The 22,302-nt window shown below is 57.1% G+C and overlaps 2 protein-coding genes across 5 annotated transcripts; both read right to left on the bottom strand.

The window, feature by feature from the left end:
- Positions 1-310: 310 nt before the first annotated feature.
- On the bottom strand, positions 311-8,825 carry SARNP (SAP domain containing ribonucleoprotein). Of its 2 annotated transcripts, XM_059871854.1 has the most exons (11): positions 8,691-8,825; positions 6,930-7,029; positions 6,745-6,791; positions 3,589-3,656; positions 3,395-3,446; positions 3,181-3,254; positions 2,847-2,875; positions 2,563-2,588; positions 2,132-2,200; positions 1,657-1,737; positions 311-444 (listed from the first exon to the last, which is right to left on the bottom strand). In XM_059871854.1, exons 1-11 carry the CDS (start codon positions 8,724-8,726, stop codon positions 403-405), a joined length of 624 nt encoding a protein of 207 aa, XP_059727837.1. In that variant the 5' UTR covers positions 8,727-8,825; the 3' UTR covers positions 311-402. The 2 variants fall into 2 exon arrangements, with proteins under 2 accessions (XP_059727837.1, XP_059727838.1); XM_059871855.1 differs by lacking the exon at positions 2,132-2,200.
- Positions 8,826-10,054: 1,229 nt separating this feature from the next.
- On the bottom strand, positions 10,055-22,104 carry DNAJC14 (DnaJ heat shock protein family (Hsp40) member C14). 3 transcript variants are annotated; one of them, XM_059871852.1, is made up of 7 exons: positions 21,980-22,104; positions 20,306-21,562; positions 20,119-20,225; positions 15,774-15,893; positions 12,903-13,063; positions 11,815-11,917; positions 10,055-10,360 (listed from the first exon to the last, which is right to left on the bottom strand). In XM_059871852.1, exons 2-7 carry the CDS (start codon positions 21,533-21,535, stop codon positions 10,144-10,146), a joined length of 1,938 nt encoding a protein of 645 aa, XP_059727835.1. In that variant the 5' UTR covers positions 21,536-21,562; positions 21,980-22,104; the 3' UTR covers positions 10,055-10,143. The 3 variants fall into 3 exon arrangements, with proteins under 3 accessions (XP_059727835.1, XP_059727834.1, XP_059727836.1); XM_059871851.1 differs by having other exon boundaries at positions 21,927-22,087; XM_059871853.1 differs by lacking the exons at positions 10,055-10,360; positions 11,815-11,917; positions 12,903-13,063; positions 15,774-15,893 and adding an exon at positions 18,233-18,689 and having other exon boundaries at positions 21,927-22,089.
- Positions 22,105-22,302: the final 198 nt, after the last annotated feature.

The raw sequence follows: 22,302 nt of genomic DNA, 5'->3' as shown, positions 1-22,302 counted from the left end.
ACCCATAAATCCATGGGAAAACAACCCTAAAATCCCTGGAAAAACAACCTCAAAATCCCTGGAAAAACAGCCCCAAATTTCTGGGAAAAGAGTCCCAAAATCTTTGGGAAAATGGCTCCAAAATCCCTGGAAAAACAACCCCAAAATCCCTAGAAAATGGGTCCCAAATCCATGGAAAAACCCCAACATTTTGGGAATTGTGCCCTGGATTTGGAAATTCCCTCCCTCCCAAGCCCAGCTCCTCCTCTTTTTCCCTTTGATTTTTTTTGGGAAAAATTCAAAAACTGAAAAGCAAAACCCTCCAAGGAATGGGGAATTCCTTGGGTGGGGTTGGAAATTCCATGGAAAATTGGGAATGAGGGAAAAGGGGAATTCCCTGACCTGAGGAGAGGCCGGAGCAGCTCAGACGATCCCGAACCTTTCTGCTCTTTTCCGCTTCTTTGCCTGGATTTGGGAAGGGCCAAAAAGAGGGAAAATTCCAGAAATCCACGGGGAGAATCCCGGGAAAGAGAGGGAGAGGGAGGGGGGTGGGAATGGGGAAATTCCTGATCCCAAAGGGTGGGAAAATCTCGGGATTTGGGGGGGTTTTCCTGAGGAAAAATGGTCCGAAACGCAGAGAATTCCAAACGCCAAATTCCTGGGAAAAAGACCCCAAAATTCTGGGAAAAGGCCCCAAAATCCAAGGAAAATTGGCCCTAAAATCCATGGAAAAGCAGCCCTGAAATCCCTGGGGAACTGGCCCCAAATCCCTGGAAAAAACAGCCCCAAATCCATGTGAGAAGAGTCCCAAAATCTCTGGGAAAATGTCCCCAAATCCATGGGAAACCCCCCCATAATCCATGGAAAATGTCTGCAAATCCAGGGAAAACCTCCCCAAATCCAGGGAAAACCTCCCCAAATCCAGGGAAAACCTCCCCAAATCCTTGGATCTCCCACGGGTTGGGAATTGGGAGGTGGTTTTGGGATGAAGCCAGGGATTCCCAGGAATTGTGGCCCCAAATTCCAGGAATTCCTGGCCCTAAATTGCAGGAATTCCTGGCTCCAAATCCCCGGAATTCCTGGCCCCAAATCCTGAGAATTCCAGCCTCAAATCCCAGGAAATCCTGACCCCAAATCCCAGCAATTCCAGGATCAAATCCCAGGAAATCCTGACCCCAAATTCCGGGAATTCCTGGCCTCAAATCCCAGGAATTCCAGCCCCAAATCCCGGGAATTCCTGGCCCCAAATGCCGGGAATTCCTGGCCCTAAATCCCGGGAATTCCTGGCCCCAAATCCCGGGAATTCCTGGCCCCAAATCCCGGGAATTCCTGACCCCAAATCCCGGGAATTCCTGGCCCCAAATCCTGGGAATTCCAGCCCCAAATCCCGGAATTCCTGACCCCAAATGCCGGGAATTCCTGGTCCCAAATCCTGGGAATTCCTGGCCCCAAATGCCGGGAATTCCTGGCCCCAAATTCCGGGAATTCCTGGCCCCAAATCCTGGGAATTCCTGGTCCCAAATCCTGGGAATTCCCGGTCCCAAATCCTGGGAATTCCTGGCCCCAAATCCTGGGAATTCCTGGCTCCAAATCCCGGGAATTCCGGCCTCAAATCCCGGAATTCCAGCCCCAAATCCCAGGAATTCCAGCCCCAAATCCCAGGAATTCCAGCCCCACCTCGGAATCCTCAGTGGCGCCGGCCCCGGTGACGATCCCGAACCTTTCCTTCCTCTTCTTCAGCTTCTCATCCTCCTCACTCTGGGATTGGGAATGTTGGGAATGTTGGGAATGGATCCCTGGGATCTCTCCCGATCCCATTCCAGGGCAGGGAAACATTCCCATGATCCCTGGGTGACCCAATTCCCAAAAACCCTAATTCCTGAAAAACCCCAGTTCAAAAAACAACGACCCCAATTAAAAAAAAACCCAATTCCCAAAAAAACCCAAAATTCCCCAAAAACCCCAATCCCCAAAAACCCCGATTCCCAAATCCCAAAATTCCCAAACCCCAAAATTCCCAAAAACCAGAGAAGGGTGGAGCCAGCAGGGCTGGAAATTTTGGAATTTTGGGATAATCCCAGGGTGGGGAGGGCGCCCTGGCATTCCCAGAATTCCCAAAATTCCCGGAATTCCCAAAATTCCCAAATCTCACCTTCTTGGAGAGGGAGGAGACGTTGAGGCCGAACCTCTGGGCCCTTTCCTTGAGCTTTTCCAGGTTTATCTGGGAAAAGGAAATTTGGGATTTGGGACTTCCAAAGGGGAAAATTCCAGAATAAAAATTCCCAAAATTCCTCAGCTCTGGGGGATTTTCCAGAGGGGTCGATCCTGGGAAAATCTCCAGGGAGTTTTTGGAGAATTGCAACCCAAAAAATTCCAGTTGGGATCCCAAAATTCCAGCTCCTGATCTCAAAATTCCACCTGAATTCCCAAAATTCCACCTAAATTCCCCAAAATTCCATGGGAATCCCCCAAAAAATCCACCCAAATCCCCCAAATTCCACCCAATTTCCCATTGGAATTCCCCAAATTCCCAAAATTCCACGAGAATTCCCCAAATTCCGCGGGAATCCCAGATTTCCTCACCGTGGGTTTGGATTCTGCTGAGAGCCCTGGGAAAAGAAAAAAAATTCCCATCAGGAACTGGCCAAAATTCCCAGATTTCAGCCCAGAACTGGGAATTCTCAGGAATTACAGGAAAATTCCAAGCCAGGATTTTTTGGGATGAAAAATCCCAGGAAAATCCGGGACAATTTGGGGTCTTTTCCCATCAAATCCCGAATTTCCTGCTCCCAGAAATGAGGGAAAAGGGGAATTTGCAATCCCAGGGAATTCCCAGAAATCCCATTCCAGGAATTCCCTCTCCTCACCTTTTGTGGGAATTGTGGCCAAGCCGAACCTGTGGGAACGAAAAAAATGGGAATTAGGGCTGGAATTTTGGGAATTAGGGCTGAAATTTCAGGAATTAGGGCTGGAATTTTGGGAATTAGGGCTGGAATTTCAGGAATTAGGGCTGGAATTTTTGGGAATTAGGGCAAATCCCACAAAACCCCATCATTTTCCCACTCCAGGATGCTCCTGGAACATTCCAGGGATTCAGAATCCTCTGGGAATTCCACCCAGCCCCCCTCCCCGACAGGGATCCCCCCCAGAATTCCCAGATTTCCCCAGAATTCCCAAATTTTCCCCAATTCTCGTGCCCACCGTGCTGCCCTCGCTGCCTTTTTGCTCTCCAGGCTGACGGGGACGTTGAACCTCTCGGCCCTTTTCTGCATCCTCTGGGAAATGGGAAAGGGAAAAAAGGGAATTCCGGAAATTTCCAGGGGAAAACTGGGAATTCCCAGCGGGAAATTGGGAATTTCCAGTGGGAAATTGGGATTTTCCAGGGAAAAAAATGGGATTTTCCAGAGGATTTTACCTCCATCTGGGAGATTTCCGAGGAGATTTTCACCACTTTCTTTTCCTGGATCCTGGAAAAAGTTTGGGAAAAAGGTCAGGGATGCTCCAGAGGCGGCTCCAGGTGGGATCTGGGATTCCCAAAATTCCCCAAATTCCCCAAATTCCCCCTTTCCCAGCCCCTCATTCCCAGGTTTTCCTGGGAATTCTCCTCACACGTCGGGCGACTTCACCGGCGCCTCCTCCACCTTCACGGGCGGCTCCGGCGCCTTGGGCTCCTCCTCCTGCAAATCCAGGGAATCCATAAAATTCATGGAAAATCCAGGGGAAATCCAGGGGAAATCCATGGAAATTCATGGGAAATCCATGGGAAATAACCCATTGAAAATCCAGGGGAAATCCATGGAAAATCCAGGGGAAATCCATGGAAAATCCAGGGGAAATCCATGGGAAATCCAGGGGAAATCCATGGAAATCCATGGAAAATCCATGGGAAATAATCCATTGAAAATCCAGGGGAAATCCATGGAAAATCCAGGGGAAACTCATGGAAAATCCAGGGGAAATCCAGGGAAATCCAGGGGAAATCCATGGGAAATAATCCATTGAAAATCCAGGGGAAATCCAAGGAAAATCCAGGGGAAACTCATGGAAAATCCAGGGGAAATCCATGGGAAGTTCATGGAAAATCCAGGGGAAATTCAGGGGAAATAATTCACGGAAAACCCAGGAGAAATCCATGGAAATTCATGGGAAATTCAGGGGAAATAATCCATGGAAAATCCAGGGGAAATCCAGAGGAAATCCATGGAAATTCATTGAAAATCCAGGGGAAATCCAGGGGAAATCCATGGGAAATAACCCATTGAAAATCCAGGGGAAATCCAGGGGAAATCCAGGGGAAATCCATGGAAAATCCAGGGGAAATCCATGGGAAGTTCATGGAAAATCCAGGGGAAATCCAGGGGAAATAATTCACGGAAAACCCAGGAGAAACCCACGGAAATTCATGGGAAATTCAGGGGAAATAATCCATGGAAAATCCAGGGGAAATCCAGAGGAAATCCATGGAAATTCATTGAAAATCCAGGGGAAATCCATGGGAAATCCATGGGAAATAACCCATTGAAAATCCAGGGGAAATCCATGGAAATTCATGGGAAATCCAGGGGAAATCCATGGGAAATAACCCATTGAAAATCCAGGGGAAATCCAGAGGAAATCCATGGAAATTCATTGAAAATCCAGGGGAAATCCAGAGGAAATCCATGGAAATTCATTGAAAATCCAGGGGAAATCCATGGAAATTCATGGGAAATCCAGGGGAAATCCATGGGAAATCCATGGGAAAAAACCCATCGAAAATCCAGGGGAAATCCAGAGGAAATCCATGGAAATTCATTGAAAATCCAGGGGAAATCCATGGGAAATCCATGGGAAATAACCCATTGAAAATCCAGGGGAAATCCATGGAAATTCATGGGAAATCCAGGGGAAATCCATGGGAAATAACCCATTGAAAATCCAGGGGAAATCCAGAGGAAATCCATGGAAATTCATTGAAAATCCAGGGGAAATCCAGAGGAAATCCATGGAAATTCATTGAAAATCCAGGGGAAATCCATGGGAAATCCATGGGAAATAACCCATTGAAAATCCAGGGGAAATCCATGGAAAATCCAGGGGAAACTCATGGAAAATCCAGGGGAAATCCATGGGAAGTTCATGGAAAATCCAGGGGAAATCCAGGGGAAATAATTCACAGAAAACCCAGGAGAAATCCATGGAAATTCATGGGAAATTCAGGGGAAATAATCCATGGAAAATCCAGGGGAAATCCAGAGGAAATCCATGGAAATTCATTGAAAATCCAGGGGAAATCCATGGGAAATCCATGGGAAATAACCCATTGAAAATCCAGGGGAAATCCATGGAAAATCCAGGGGAAATCCATGGAAAATCCAGGGGAAATCCAGGGAAAATCCATGGAAACTCATGGAAAATCCAGGGGAAATAACACATTGAAAATCCAGGGGAAATCTAGGGGAAATCTAGGGGAAATCCATGGAAATTCATTGAAAATCCAGGGGAAATCCATGGAAAATCCAGGGGAAACTCATGGAAAATCCAGGGGAAATCCATGGAAATCCATGGAAAATCCATGGGAAATAATCCATTGAAAATCCAGGGGAAATCCATGGAAAATCCAGGGGAAACTCATGGAAAATCCAGGGGAAATCCATGGGAAGTTCATGGAAAATCCAGGGGAAATCCATGGGAAATAATTCACGGAAAATCCAGGACAAACCCATGGAAATTCATGGGAAATTCAGGGGAAATAATCCATGGAAAATCCAGGGGAAATCCAGAGGAAATCCATGGAAATTCATTGAAAATCCAGGGGAAATCCATGGGAAATCCATGGGAAATAACCCATTGAAAATCCAGGGGAAATCCATGGAAAATCCAGGGGAAATCCATGGAAAATCCAGGGGAAACTCATGGAAAATCCAGGGGAAATCCACGGGAAATAATTCACAGAAAACCCAGGAGAAATCCATGGAAATTCATGGGAAATTCAGGGGAAATAATCCATGGAAAATCCATGGGAAATATGGAAAATCCATGGAAATTCATGGAAAACCCAGGAGAAATCCAGGGGAAATCATCCATGGGAAATCCATGGGAAATCATTCATGGGAAATATTTGGAAAACCCATGGGAAATAATCCATGGGAAATCTATGGGAAATAATCCAGGAGAAATCCAGGGGAAATAATCCATGGGAAATGCAGGGGAAATCATCCAGGGGAAATCCTCGGACAATATGGAAAGTCCATGGGAAATCCAGGGGAAACTCATGGAAAATCCATGGGAAATCCAGAAAACCCACAGGAAATCCATGGGAAATTCAAAGTAAATCCATGGGAAACCCCAAAAAAAACCAATAAAACCCATGAGAAATCCATGGAAAGATCCAAAACATCTATGGAAAATTCATGGAAAATCCATGAGAAATCCGTAAAATACATGGAAAATCCCTGGAAAACCAACTGAAAATCCAGAAAATCCACCCCAGCCCGTGGCCATTGCCAAGGAAAGATGGCCAGATTTCCACATTTCCCCATAATCACCCCAAATCCCCCAAATCCCCCATTTTCCCAGCATTCCCCCATCCCAGGGCGGGATCAAACCCAAAATCCGAGATTTCAAAATCCAGGATTTCCCCATCCCAAATCCCCAGGCATGAAATGCAGCGGATTTAGCCCCAAAAACGATGGGGAAAATGGGAAAAGGGCTGAAATTCTGGAATGCTGCCTCATTCCCACCCCAAACCCCCCGGAAAACCGGGATGATCCCAAAAATTCCCACCTCAATCTCCTCTCCCAGCACATCCTCCTCGTTGGGCTCCTCCTCAGCTGGGAGAGAAAAGCAGGGCAGGGTCAGAGCGGCCAAATTCCCGGGGAATGCCAGGAAAAGGAGGATTTGGGTGGGGAATGGGGGGGGAAATTCCAGCTGGGAATTCCGTGGGGTGGGGGGTTTCTGGGAGCACCCACCGTGCTCCTCCAGGTAGGCCTGGAGCCGGTGGATCAGGTCCTGCTTGTTGCCTTTGGCCTCCAGCCCCCGCGCCAGGCACTCCTGCTTCAGCTCGGCCAGCTGGGGGGGCGGGGGGAGCCCTCAGCACCCCCCGGGACCCCCCGGGACCCCCACCCGGGACCCCCTCAGGACCCCCCCGGGACCCCCAACCAGGACCCCCTCAGGACCCCCACCCCCCCTAGGACCCCCACCCGGGACCCCCTCAGAGCCCCCACCCAGGACCCCCTCAGGAACCCCCGGGACCCCCACCCGGGACCCCCACCCAGGATCCCCTCAGAGCCCCCTCAGGACCCCTCCCAGGACCCCCATCAGGGCCCCTCAGAGACCCCCTAGGACCCCCCCCCCCCCCCCCCCAGACCTCAGAGACCCCCTCAGGACCCCCACCCAAGACCCCCTCAGAGCCCCCACCCAGGACCCCCACCCAGGACCCCCTCAGAGCCCCCACCCAGGACCCCCTCAGGACACCCCCGGGACCCCCTCAGAGCCCCCTCAGGACCCCTCCCAGGACCCCCATCAGGGCCCCTCAGAGACCCCCTAGGACCCCCGCCCCCCCAGACCTCAGAGACCCCCAGATCCCCCTCAGGACCCCCACCCAGGACCCCTTCAGAGCCCCCACCCGGGACCCCCTCAGGGCCCCACCCAGGACCCTCACCCGGCACCCCCCCCAGGGCCCCTCAGAGACCCCCAGGACCCCCTCAGGGACCCTCAGAGCACCCCAGGATGCCCTCAAACCCTCAGTTCCCTCTCAGAGCTCAGAGACCCTCAGGACCCCCACCCAGGACCCCCTCAGATCCCCCCAGATCCCACCCAGGACTCCCTCAGGGCCTCTCAGAGACCCCCTCAGGACCCCCACCCAGGACCCTCTCAGAGCCCCCCAGGATCCTCTCAGACCCTCAGTTCCCCCTCAGAACTCAGAGACCCCCAGATTCCCCTCAGGACCCCCACCCAGGACCCTCTCAGACCCTCAGGACCCCCTCAGAGCCCCCCAGGACCCCCTCAGACCCTGAGAACCCCCTCAGGACCCCCTCAAAGTGCCCGCAGGCCCTCAAAGCCCCCTCAGGCCCTCAAAGCCCCCTCAGATCCTCAGGGCCCCCTCAGGACCCCTCAAGGCCCCCTCAGACCCTCAGGATCCCCTCAGAGCCCCCTCAGGACTCCTCAAGGCCCCCTCAGGGCCCCCTCAGAGCCCTCTCAGGACCCCTCAGACCCTCAGGATCCCCTGAGAGCCCTCTCAGGACCCCTCAAGGCCCCCTCAGACCCTCAGAGCCCCCTCAGGACCCCTCAGAGCCCCCTCAGGATCTCCTCAGAGCCCCCTCAGGATCCCCTCAGAGCCCCCTCAGGATCCCCTCAGAGCCCCCTCAGGATCTCCTCAGAGCCCCCTCAGGATCCCCTCAGAGCCCCCTCAGACCCTCAGGGCCCCCTCAGGATCCCCTCAGAGCCCCCTCAGAGCCCCCTCAGACCCTCAGGGCCCCCTCAGGACCCCTCAGAGCCCTCTCAGAACCCCTCAAGGCCCCCTCAGGACTCCTCAAGACCCCCTCAGGATCCCCTCAGAGCCCCCTCAAGGACCCCTCCGAGCCCCCGGCCCGTTTCCCGCCGTTCCCCCGCGCGCTCCCTCGCTCCCAGCCGCTCTCCCCGGGGCTGTCCCGGTCGCCGGGCTCTGTCCCCGCTGTCCCCTCACGGTTCCCCCGCCGTTTTCCCGGCCCCGTTCCCGCTCCCAGCGGCACCTTCAGCTTGTGCAGCTCCACCGGCTCCGCCGCCATCTTGTCACCCCGGCGCCGGCCACGCCCCTCACGCGGCTCCGACCAATCAGCGCCGCGCGTCCTCCACCGCCCCGCCCAAATGCGCCGTTCGCCATTGGTCAGCGCTGCCGGTAGCACCCGCCGGTGATTGGCCTGTCGGGCGCTGGGGGCGGGGTGATTATGACTGACGTGCAGATAAACCAATGGAAATAAGGAGGCGCAAAACGGCGGCCAATGGAAAGAGAGGGCGGGAAACGGGGACTTCCGGGAGGTGTGGCCGGGACCGGAGCGGGGTCATTGCGGGACTCTGGTGCAATAAATTATTAAAAGTTATCTCTTAATTAAACTATTCTTAGATATAGCTAGATATTTATTACTTACTAACTGGAGTTATTGAGTGTTTATTGCTTGTACTATTGATATATTTCTTGTGATGTTATTATTAATCAAAATGCATTATTTGCTATGATTTAAGCTCTTTATTATGTAGTTATTAAGTAAAAATCTCTTATATTGTGGCTACTTAATTACACTATTGCGTATTAAGTATTTTGCAATAATTCTTTATTATAAATTCCCTCATTAATTATTCTCCTGCCCCCAGGGGTGCAAAGCACAAATTTGGGGTCATTTTCCAGAACATTCCAGAGTTTCCCACGTCCTTCCCCTCTCCAGGTGCTGCTCCCAAGACCTGCTGGTTTATTCCCTTATTAAATTAATTATAACTTAACGTATTAATAACCTTACTTACTGGTACTGTGTATTTTTGTTTTTCTTGTTAAAAACTCTTCACATCTCCAGAACAGCCGCTGTTTCCCACACCTCCCGAGCCACAACCCTCCTTAATTAATCATTACAATAACTTCAACAATTTAAATAATTAAGCTAATTAGAATAATTTAAATAATCCCCTTTATGGATATGGCGGCCGCCATGATGGGTGAGGAGGCCGCCATGATGGGAGTGGGCAGCCGCCATGATGGGAGTGAGTGGCTGCTTCTCCGTCAGGCCAGGCCGTGTCTCCCGCACTAACCGGACACGCCCCCACCCCACGGGTCCGTCCCGGCCTCTCCGGACCCGCCACAACCCCGGTAACGGCGGCTGAAGCGCCGCCAGCTCGGCCCTGCCCACACTCAAGATGGCGCCGCACTCTGAGGCCTCACCGGAACCTCCAACATGGCGGTGCCACTGACGTCATTCTTTTTCCGGCGCGGGCCGGAAGTGGCGCGGCCATGGCGGCCGGGAGCTCCCGGGGCTGGTGAGGCCGGGGGGGCCCTTGGGGACCCCCAAATCAACCCCTATTTCCACTCCCCCTTTTTTAATTTTTTTAATACAAAAACCACCACTCGTTTTTCTTTAAAAAACCCGAAAAAAAAGAAAAAAATAGATTTTTTTTATTCCAAGCCCTTTTTTTTTGGGGTGGGGGTCGGGGGTCTCCTCAGCGCGGCAGCGGCCGCCGCCCCTTCTTCCTCCTCTTGTGCTTCGTGTCCCCCCTGGGGGGGCCCCCCTGGGGCTGGGGGGGTCCCTGGGGGGGTCCCGCAGCCCCCGGGGGGGCGGGGAAAGCCCCCCCGGCCTCGCCCGGATTTCCCTGGAAAACGCGGGCCAGGAAATCCTGGAGGTCAGCGGGGGTCGGGGGGCTGCCCTTGGGGGGAGCCCTGGGGGGAGAGAGAAAAGGGGTTGGGGCATGGCTGGATGTACCTGGGCACACCTGGATGTACCTGGGCACACCCTGAGCACACCTGGGCACACCTGGATGTACCTGCGCACCCCCTGAGCACACCTGGATGTACCTGGGCACACCTGGGCACTCCCTGGATGTACCTGAGCACACTCTGAGCACACCTGGATATACTTCGACACACCTGGGCACTCCCTAGACACCCCCTGGGCACACCTGGGCACGCCTGGATGTACCTGGGCACACCCTGAGCACACCTGGATGAACCTGGGCACACCTGGGCACTGCCTGGACACCCCCTGGGCACTCTCTAGGCACATCTGGGCATTCCCTGGACACACCTGGATGTACCTGGGCACACCTGGCTATACTTTGACACACCTGGGCACTCCCTAGACACCCTCTGGGCACACCTGGATGTACCTGGTAACCCCCTGGATATCCCCAGGCACACCTGGGCACTGCCTGAGCACACCTGGGCACTCCCTGGATGTACCTGGGCACACCCTGAGCACACCTGGATATACTTTGACACACCTGGGCACTCCCTAGACACCCTCTGGGCACACCTGGATATACCTGGGCACATCAGGGCACTGCCTGGACACACCTGGATGTACCTGGGCACACCCTGAGCACACCTGGATGTACCTGGGCACACCAGGGCACTGCCTAGATGCACCTGGGCACTGCCTGGGCACACCTGGGCACTCCCTGGATGTACCTGGGCACACCCTGAGCACACTTTGGATGTACCTGGGCACACCTGGGCACTGCCTAGATGCACCTGGGCACTGCCTGGGCACACCTGGCCACCTTTGGAACCTCCTCACCCAGGAATGACCACTGGCATCCAGACCCTGGACCCCGCTGGGCCCTGAGACACCCCCAGAACACACCTGGACACACCCAGACACCCTAGGACACACCTGGTCACCCCCAGGACACCCCTGGTCACCCCAGGACAGCCCTGGACACCCCTGGTCACCCCCAGAACACACCTGGACACCCCCAGGACACCCTAGGACACACCTGGACACCCTAGGACAGCCCTGGACACCCCTGGTCACACCCAGGACACCCCTGGTCACCCCTGGTCACCCCCAGGACACCACAGGACACCCCCAGACACACCTGGACACCCCAGGACACCCCAGGACACCCCCAGGACATCCCTGGAAACTCCCAGGACACACCTGAACACCCCCAGGACACCCTGGGACACCCTTGGGGACACTCCAGGACACCCCAGGACACCCTTGGGGACACCCCAGGACACCCCTGGACACCTCTGCACACCCCCAGGACATCCCAAGACACCCCAGGACACCCCTGGACACCTCTGGACACCCTTGGGGACACCCCCAGGACACCCTTGGGGACACCCCAGGACACCCCAGGACACCCCCAGGCCCCTCCCCCAGCACTGACCGCTGGCGTCCGGCCGGCGTGGCTGTCCTGGCGCCGAAGGACAGGTGGTAGGGGACACGGTGGCTGTCCGGGGAGATGGCCACGCGCTGGCAGCCCGCCCACTCTGGGGACACACAGGGGACACTCGGTCACGGTGACACCAGAGACCCTGGGGTGGGCACGGTGACACCAGAGAGACCCTGGGGTGGGCATGGTGGCACCAGAGAGACCCCTGGGATGGTGACACCAGAGTGACCTGGTGTCACCGTGCCCACACCAGAGACCCTGGGGTGGGCACGGTGACACCAGAGACCCTGGGGTAGGCATGGTGACACCAGAGTGACCTGGGCATGGTGACACCAGAGTGACCTGGGCACATGGTGACACTAGAGAGACCCCTGGGGTGGGCATGGTGACACTAGAGAGACCTGGGCATGGTGTCACCAGAGAGACCCCTGGGGTGGGCATGGTGGCACCAGAGTGACCTGGGCATGGTGGCACCAGAGAGACCCCTGGGGTGGGCATGGTGACACCAGAGAGACCTGGGCATGGTGACACCAGAGACCCTGGGGTGGGCATGGTGACACCAGAGCGACCCCTGGGATGGGCATGGTGACACCTGAGTGACCTGGGCATAGTGTCCCCTGGTCATGGTGACACCAGAGAGGTCCCCAGGGATGGCCATGGTGTCCCCTGGTCATGGTGACACCAGAGAGGTCCCCAAGGATGGCCATGGTGTCCCCTGGTCATGGTGACACCTTGGTCACGGTGTCCCCTGGTCATGGTGACACCAGAGAGGTCCCCAAGGATGGTCATGGTGTCCCCTGATCATGGTGACACCAGAGACCCTCAGGGATGGCCATGGTGTCCCCTGGTCATGGTGACACCAGAGAGGTCCCCAAGGATGGCTATGGTGTCCCCTGGTCATGGTGACACCAGAGAGGTCCCCAAGGATGGCCATGGTGTCCCCTGATCATGGTGACACCTTGGTCACGGTGTCCCCTGGTCATGGTGACCCCAGGGATGCCCTGGGACCTGTCCCCCCCCGGGTGGCTGTGTCACCCCCAGGTGTGTTGGTGCTCCGTGTCCCCTGCCAGGTGTCCCCTCACCGGTGACGTCGTAGATGTGGCCGTCCATGCAGGCCAGGTAGGTGACCTTGAGGCCCAGCAGGCTGGACTCCGCCCACAGGTCACCTTCTTCAGCCACGTGCCACCCCCCGCACGGGGCACACCAGCGGCCACCGCGGGGGTCCCTGTCCAGCTGGAACCGCCTGCGGGGACGTGGGGACACTGTGACACCCCCAGGGACATGGGGACACTGTGACAACCCCAGGGACATGGGGACACTGTGACACCCCCAGGGACACTGGGGACATGGGGACACTGGGGACACTGTGATACCCCCAGGGACATTGGGGACATGGGGACACTGTGATACCCCCAGGGACATTGGGGACATGGGGACACTGTGACACCTCCAGGGACATTGGGGACATGGGGACACTGTGACACCCCCAGGGACATAGGGACACTGTGACACCCCCAGGGACACTGGGGACATGGGGCACTGTGACACCCCCAGGGACACTGGGGACATGGGGACACTGGGACACCCCCAGGGACATTGGGGACATGGGGCACTGGGGACACTGTGACACCCCCAGGGACATTGGGGACATGGGGACACTGGGACACCCCCAGGGACATTGGGGACATGGGGCACTGGGGACACTGTGACACCCCCAGGGACATTGGGGACACTGTGACACCCCCAGGGACATGGGGACACTGTGACACCCCCAGGGACATGGGGACATGGGGCACTGGGGACACTGTGACACCCCCAGGGACATTGGGGACGTGGGGACACTGTGACACCCCCAGGGACATTGGGGACATGGGGCACTGGGGACACTGTGACACCCCCAGGGACACTGGGGACATGGGGACACTGTGACACCCCCAGGGACATTGGGGACATGGGGACACTGTGATACCCCCAGGGACACTGGGGACATGGGGACACTGTGACACCCCCAGGGACATGGGGACACTGTGACACCCCCAGGGACATTGGGGACATGGGGCACTGGGGACACTGTGACACCCCCAGGGACATTGGGGACATGGGGACATGGGGCACTGGGGACACTGTGACACCCCCAGGGACATGGGGACATGGGGCACTGGGGACACTGTGACACCCCCAGGGACATGGGGACACTGTGACACCCCCAGGGACATTGGGGACATGGGGACACTGTGACACCCCCAGGGACACTGGGGACATGGGGCACTGTGACACCCCCAGGGACACTGGGGACATGGGGCACTGGGGACACTGTGACACCCCCAGGGACATTGGGGACACTGTGACACCCCCAGGGACACTGGGGACATGGGGCACTGTGACACCCCCAGGGACACTGGGGACATGGGGACACTGTGACACCCCCAGGGACATTGGGGATACTGTGACACCCCCAGGGACACTGGGGACATGGGGACACTGTGACACCCCCAGGAACATTGGGGACACTGTGACACCCCCAGGGACATGGGGACACTGTGACACCCCCAAGGACATTGGGGACATGGGGACACTGTGACACCCCCAGGGACATGGGGACACTGTGACACCCCCAGGGACATTGGGGACATGGGGCACTGGGGACACTGCGACACCCCTAGGGACATTGGGAACATGGGGACACTGTGACATTCTCAGGGACATTGGGGACACTGTGACACCCCCAGGGACATTGGGGACACTGTGACACCCCCAGGGACATTGGGGACATGAGGACACTGTGACACCCCCAGGGACAGTGGGTACACTGTGACATTCTCGGGGACATTGGGGACACTGTGACACCCCCAAGGCACAGCACAGGGTCCCTGTCCAGCTGGAACAGCCTGTGGGGACATTGGGGACACTGTGACAGTCCCAGGGCACAGTGAGACCCCCAAGACACAATGTCCCCCCCAGTGTTGTCCCCAGTGTCCCTGCTGTCCCCACTGTCCCTGGTGCCCATGGTGTCCCCACTGTCCCTACTATCCCAGCGTCCCTGCTGTCTCCTGTGTCCCCATTGTCCCCGCAGTGTCCCTGCAGTGTCCCCACTGTCCCTGCTGTCCCCACTGACCCCATTATCCCTGCCGTCCCTGCTGTCCCTGGTGTCCCCACTGTCCCTACTATCCCCATTGTCCCTGCAGTCCCCACTGTCCCTGGTGTCAATGGTGTCCCCACTGTCCCTACTATCCCCATTGTCCCTGCAGTCCCCACTGTCCCTGGTGTCCATGGTGTCCCCACTGTCCTAGCTGTCCCCACTGTCCCTGCTATCCTCACTGTCCCCACCGTCCCTGGTGTCCCCACCGTCCCTGCTGTCCTCACTGTCCCCAGTGTCCCTGCAGTCCCCACTGTCCCTGGTGTCCCCGCAGTGTCCCCACTATCCTCACTGTCTCCATTGTCCCCACAGTGTCCCCACTATCCCCGCAGTCCCCAGTGTCCCTGGTATCCCCACTGTCCCCGTTGTCCCCACAGTGTCCCCACTGTCCCTGGTGTCCCCGTTGTCCCTGCAGTCCCCACTGTCCCCACCATCCCTGGTGTCTGTTGTGTCCCCACTGTCCCCGTTGTCCCGCAGTGCCCCCCATCCTCACTGTCCCCACTGTCCCTGCAGTCCCCACTGTCCCTGTTGTCCCTGCTGTCCCCACCGTCCCTGTTGTCCCTGCTGTCCCTGCTGTCCCCACTGTCCCCACTATCCCCAGTGTCCCTGCTGTCGTCACTGTCCCCGTTTTCCCGCAGTGCCCCCCATCCTCATTGTCCCCATTGTCCCCATTGTACCTGCAGTCCCCACTGTCCCTGTTGTCCCTGCAGTCCCCACCGTCCCTGCTGTCCCTGCTGTCCTCACTGTCCCCGCTGTCCCGCAGTGCCCCCGCTGTCCCTGCTGTCCCAGGTGTCCCCGCTGTCCCCCGTGTCCCCACCTGTGGCGCCCCCCGCAGCGGGTGCAGCCCATGGCGTCCATGGCGTCCCTGAGCTCCTCCTGCAGCCGGCCCAGGAACGCGCCCAGCGCCCGCGCCAGCTCCCCCTGCGCCAGCTGCCTCCTGGGACCCAAAAACGGGAATTGGAACCCAAAATATGGGATTGGCACCCCGAAAAATGGGATGGGCACCCCAAAAAATGGGATGGGCACCCCGAAAAATGGGAATTAGAACCCAAAAAATGGGATTTAAACCAAAAAAATGGGAGTGACAGCCCCAGGAACGCGCCCAGCGCCCGCGCCAGCTCCCCCTGCGCCAGCTGCCTCCTGGGACCCAAAAAATGGGAATTGGAACCCAAAATATGGGATTGGCACCCCGAAAAACGGGATGGGCACCCCGAAAAATGGGATGGGCACCCCGAAAAATGGGAATTAGAACCCAAAAACTGGGATTTAAACCCATCAAAATGGGAGTGACAGCCCCAGGAACGCGCCCGCGCCAGCTCCCCCTGAGCCAGCTGCCTCCTGGACCCAAAAAACGGGAATTACAGCCCAAAAAATGGGATGGGCACCCCGAAAAATGGGGTGGGCACCCCGAAAAATGGGAATTAGAACCCAAAAATTGGGATTTATACCAAAAAAATGGGATTTAAACCCATCAAAATGGGAGTGACAGCCCCAGGAACGCGCCCACCGCCCGCGCCAGCTCCCCCTGCGCCAGCTGCCTCCTGGGACCCAAAAAACGGGAATTGGAAGCCAAAATATGGGATTGGCACCCCGAAAAATGGGATGGGCACCCCAAAAAATGGGATGGGCACCCCGAAAAATGGGAATTAGAACCCAAAAAATGGGATTTAAACCCATCAAAATGGGAGTGACAGCCCCAGGAACGCGCCCAGCGCCCGCTCCAGCTCCCCCTGCGCCAGCTGCCTCCTGGACCCAAAAAACGGGAATTGGAAGCCAAAATATGGGATTGGCACCCTGAAAAATGGGATGGGCACCCCAAAAAATGGGATGGGCACCCCGAAAAATGGGATTTATACCAAAATAAAGGGATTTAAACCCATCAAAATGGGAGTGACAGCCCCAGGAACGCGCCCACCGCCCGCGCCAGCTCCCCCTGCGCCAGCTGCCTCCTGGGACCCAAAAAACGGGAATTGGAAGCCAAAATATGGGATTGGCACCCCGAAAAATGGGATGGGCACCCCAAAAAATGGGATGGGCACCCCGAAAAATGGGAATTAGAACCCAAAAAATGGGATTTAAACCCATCAAAATGGGAGTGACAGCCCCAGGAACGCGCCCAGCGCCCGCGCCAGCTCCCCCTGCGCCAGCTGCCTCCTGGGACCCAAAAAACGGGAATTGGAAGCCAAAATATGGGATTGGCACCCTGAAAAATGGGATGGGCACCCCGAAAAATGGGATGGGCACCCCAAAAAATGGGATTTATACCAAAATAAAGGGATTTAAACCCATCAAAATGGGAGTGACAGCCCCAGGAACGCGCCCACCGCCCGCGCCAGCTCCCCCTGCGCCAGCTGCCTCCTGGACCCAAAAAACGGGAATTACAGCCCAAAATATGGGATTGGCACCCTGAAAAATGGGATGGGCACCCCAAAAAATGGGATGGGCACCCCGAAAAATGGGAATTAGAACCCAAAAAATGGGATTTAAACCCATCAAAATGGGAGTGACAGCCCCAGGAACGCGCCCAGCGCCCGCTCCAGCTCCACCTGCGCCAGCTGCCTCCTGGGACCCAAAAAATGGGAATTGGGACCCAAAATATGGGATGGGCACCCCGAAAATTGGAAGGGCACCCCGAAAAATGGGATGGGCACCCCGAAAAATAGGAATTAGAACCCAAAAAATGGGATTTATACCAAAAAAATGGGTTTTAAACCCATCAAAATGGGAGTGACAGCCCCAGGAATGCGCCCAGCACCCGCGCCAGCTCCCCCTGCGCCAGCTGCCTCCTGGGACCCAAAAAATGGGAATTGGAACCCAAAATATGGGATGGGCACCCTGAAAAATGGGATGGGCACCCCGAAAAATGGGATGGGCACCTCGAAAAATGGGAATTAGAACACAAAAATTGGGATTTATACCAAAAAAATGGGAGTGACAGCCCCAGGAACGCGCCCAGCGCCCGCGCCAGCTCCCCCTGTGCCAGCTGCCTCCTGGGACCCAAAAACGGGAATTGGAACCCAAAAAACGGGAATTGGAACCCAAAAAATGGGAGTTGGAAGCCAAAATATGGGATTGGCACCCCAAAAAATGGGAATTATAACCCAAAAAATGGGATTTAAACCAAAAAAATGAGAGTGACAGCTCCAGAAATGCGCCCAGCACCAGCTCCCCCTGCACCAGCTGCCTCCTGGGACCCAAAAAACGGGAATTAAACCCCAAAATATGGGATTGGAACCCCGAAAAATGGGATGGGCACCCCGAAATATGGGATTTATACCAAAAAAATGGGATTTAAACCAAAAAAATGGGAGTGACAGCCCCAGGAACGCGCCCAGCGCCCGCGCCAGCTCCCCCTGCACCTGCTGCCTCCTGGGACCCAAAAACGGGAATTGGAACCCAAAATATGGGATTGGCACCCCGAAAAATGGGATGGGCACCCCGAAAAATGGGATTTATACCAAAAAAATGGGAGTGACAGCCCCAGGAACGCGCCCAGCGCTCACGCCAGCTCCCCCTGCGCCAGTTGCCTCCTGGGACCCAAAAAATGGGAATTGGAACCCAAAATATGGGAATTGGAACCCAAAAAATGGGATGGGCACCCCGAAAAATGGGATGGGCACCTCGAAAAATGGGATTTATACCAAAAAAATGGGATTTATACCAAAAAAATGGGAGTGACAGCCCCAGGAACGCGCCCAGCGCCCGCGCCAGCTCCCCCTGCACCTGCTGCCTCCTGGGACCCAAAAAATGGGAATTGGAACCCAAAAAATGGGAATTGGAACCCAAAAAATGGGAGTTGAAACCCAAAATATGGGATTGGCACCCCAAAAAATGGGAATTATAACCCAAAAAATGGGATTTAAACCAAAAAAATGGGAGTGACAGCCCCAGGAACGCGCCCGCGTCAGCTCCCCCTGCACCTGCTGCCTCTTGGGACCCAAAAAACGGGAATTAAACCCCAAAATATGGGATTGGAACCCCGAAAAATGGGATGGGCACCCCGAAAAATGGGATGGGCACCCCAAAGAATGGGATGGGCACCCGGAAAAATGGGAATTAGAACCCAAAAATTGGGATTTATACAAAAAAAAATGGGAATGACAGCCCCAGGAACACGCCCAGCACCGGCTGCCTCCTGGGACCCCAAAAATGGGAATTGGAACCCAAAAAATGGGATTGGCACCCCAAAAAATGGGATTGGCACCCCAAAAAATGGGATTGGCACCCCAAGATTTGGGATTTACACCCCAAACCCCAGGATTCCCACCCCAAAATTTGGGATTTACACCCCAAAACTCGGGAGTTACCCCCCAAACCCAGGATTTGCACCCCAAAATTTGGAATTCCCATGCCAAAATTTGGGATTCCTACCCCAAGACCCAGAATTCCCACCCCACACCCCAAAATTTGGGATTCATACCCCAAAATTTGGAATTCCCACCCCAAACCCCAGGGTTTACACCCCAAAACCCGGGATTCCCACCCCAAAATTTGGGATTCCTGCCCTGAAACACAGGATTTCCACCCCAAAACCCAGGGTTTACACCCCAAAATTAGGGATTTATCCCCCAAAACCCAGGGTTTACACCCCAAAATTAGGGATTTATCCCCCAAACCCAGGATTTGCACCCCAAACTTTGGGATTTATCCCCCAAAACCCAGGGTTTACACCCCAAAATTAGGGATTTATCCCCCAAACCCAGGATTTGCACCCCAAATTTTGGGATTTATCCCCCAAAACCCAGGGTTTACACCCCAAAATTAGGGATTTATCCCCCAAACCCAGGATTTGCACCCCAAATTTTGGGATTTATCCCCCAAAACCCAGGGTTTACACCCCAAAATTAGGGATTTCCACCCCAAAACCCAGGGTTTCCACCCCAAAATTCGGGATTCACGCCCCAAAACCCAGGGTTTACACCCCAAAATTAGGGATTTATCCCCCAAACCCAGGATTTGCACCCCAAACTTTGGGATTCACGCCCCAAAATCCAGGGTTTACACCCCAAAATTAGGGATTTCCACCCCAAACCCCAGGGTTTACACCCCAAAATTCGGGATTTATCCCCCAAAACCCAGGGTTTACACCCCAAAATTCGGGATTCACGCCCCAAAACCCAGGGTTTACACCCCAAAATTCGGGATTCTCGCCCCAAACTCACGCCTGGTACTCGCGCCGCCTCTCGGGGCTGCTCACCCGCTCCCAGCCCGCCCGCAGCACCTTGAACGCCGCCTCCGCCCGGGGGTCGCGGCTTTTATCGGGGTGCACCTGCCGAGACACGGCCCTCAGCGTCCCCAGGATGTCCCCAAGGTGTCCCCAACCCTCCCGGGGATGTCCCCAACACCCACCAGCACCGCCAGCCTCCGGTACGCCCGCCGCAGCTCGGTGTCGCTGGCCGTGGGCTCCACGCCGAGCACCCGGAACGGGTCCAGCTCCTCCTCGGCCACCTCGGCCATTGTCACCAAACGTGTCACCTCCTCCTCGCCACCGCCACCTCCGTGGCTCGCCCGCCGGCGGAACCGCTCGGCCAGAAGCTCCCGGGAGCGGCGGAGCCCCGCGGAGGCGCCGCGGAGGAAGGAGCGGAGCCCCCCGAGGAGGAGGAGGAGGAGGAGGAAGAGCAGCGCCAGGAGAGCCCCGAGCAGGCGCAGGCACAGCGCGACCCCCGCCCGGGCCACCTGCAGGGACCCCCGCTGTCCCCTCCCGGTGTCGCCGGGCTCGTCGTGGCGTTGTCGCGGTCGCCGCTGCCGCGCCTTGCGGGGGTCGCCGGGGTCCTCCGGGGGTCGCCGGTGGCGGCAGCCGAGGCCGCACGGGAGGTCCCGGGAGGGGCTCGGGGGAGCGGCCGGGGGGCAGCGGCAGCCGCAGCGACCCCCGGGGGAGGGGACACTGCCGGGGTTGGGGACACTCCCAAAGCTGGGGACACCCTCAGGGTTGGGGACACTCCCGGGGGTGGGGACATTCCTGGAGTTGGGGACACTCTCGGGGTTGGGGACACCCTCAGGGTGGGGGACACTCCTGGGGGTCCCGGGATTGGGGACACTCCCAGCGCTGGGGACACTCCCGGAGTTGGGGACACTCCCGGAGCTGGGGACACTCCCAGGACCGGGGACACTCCCAGCGCTGGCGACACTCCCGGAGTTGGGGACACTCCCAGGACCGGGGACACTCCTGGGGTTGGGGACATTCCCGGGGTTGGGGACACTCCCAAGACCGGAGACACTGCTAGGGCTGGGGACACTCCTGGGGTTGGGGACACCCTCAGGGACATCCTCAGGCTTGGGGACACTCCCGAAGTTGGGGACACCCACAGGGTTGGGGACACTCCTGGAGTTGGGGACACCCTCGGTTTTGGGGACACTCCCGGAGTTGGGGACACTCCCGGGACCGGGGTCGCCACCGGGGCCGGGGACAGGAGTGTCGCGCTCGCCGCTCTCGTCGTCGTCGCCCCCCGCCGTGCCGGTGCCGGTGGTGGCGCCGGTGGCAGCGGGGGGGTGGCCGCAGGTCCCGTTCCAGGCGGCGCTGGAGCCCCCCCCGGGCCCGCTCCCCCCGGCGGCCGCCTCCCGGTACCGGGGCCGCTCCATCGCACCGGGCTTAGGTCACGGCCATCCCTGGGACAGCGGGGGGACAGCGGGGTCAGCACCCCCGGGACCGGCACCGGACACCGCGGAGGGGCCCGGAGGAACCCCCTGACCCGCACCGGGACCCCCAGAAGGCACCGGGACCCCACAAAACGGACACGGGACCCCCCAGAACCCCGAAATCCGGTCCCGGGGACCCCCTGACCCCCCCTGCATGGAACCGGGACCTCCTGAACCGGCCCGGGACCCCCTCACCGGCCCCGAGACCCCCTGAACCGGCCCGGGACCCCCTGAACCAGCCCGGGACCCCCTCACCGACCCCCGGGACCCCCTGAACCGGGCCCGGGACCCCCGGACGCTCGGAGCCCCAGTACCGGTAGGGTTCGGGACTCACCACGCCGGTACCGGGAGGGTTCGGGGGCGGTTCCGGGGCGGTTCAGGACTCACCACGCCGGTACCGGCGGGGTGGGGGGGGGGGGGGGTCGCGCCGCCGCCCCCCCCCGGGTCCCCTCACGGTCACACTTCCGCTTTCCGCCCGCCGCCGAGCTGACCACGCCCACTTCCGGGGTGGGGCAGCACGCGGGAGCGGCGCGCGGCGCACTCCTTAAAAGGTATTGGCCACGCCCCCTCAACGGCATTAGCCCTTCCATAAATGGATATGACCACGCCTCTTAAGTGATTGTCAACTCCCTTTAAATCTGCATAGCCACGCCCCTTATATTGGCTAGATGCACGCCCTTTAAAGGGGTAATGCTTCTTAAAGAGGCAAC

This window comes from Haemorhous mexicanus, chromosome 33 (assembly GCF_027477595.1).
Source record: "Haemorhous mexicanus isolate bHaeMex1 chromosome 33, bHaeMex1.pri, whole genome shotgun sequence".
NCBI classification, from domain to species: Eukaryota; Metazoa; Chordata; class Aves; order Passeriformes; family Fringillidae; genus Haemorhous; species Haemorhous mexicanus.
Note: the sequence above shows the minus strand (reverse complement) of the source record. Positions and strands in the feature narration are given on the sequence as shown.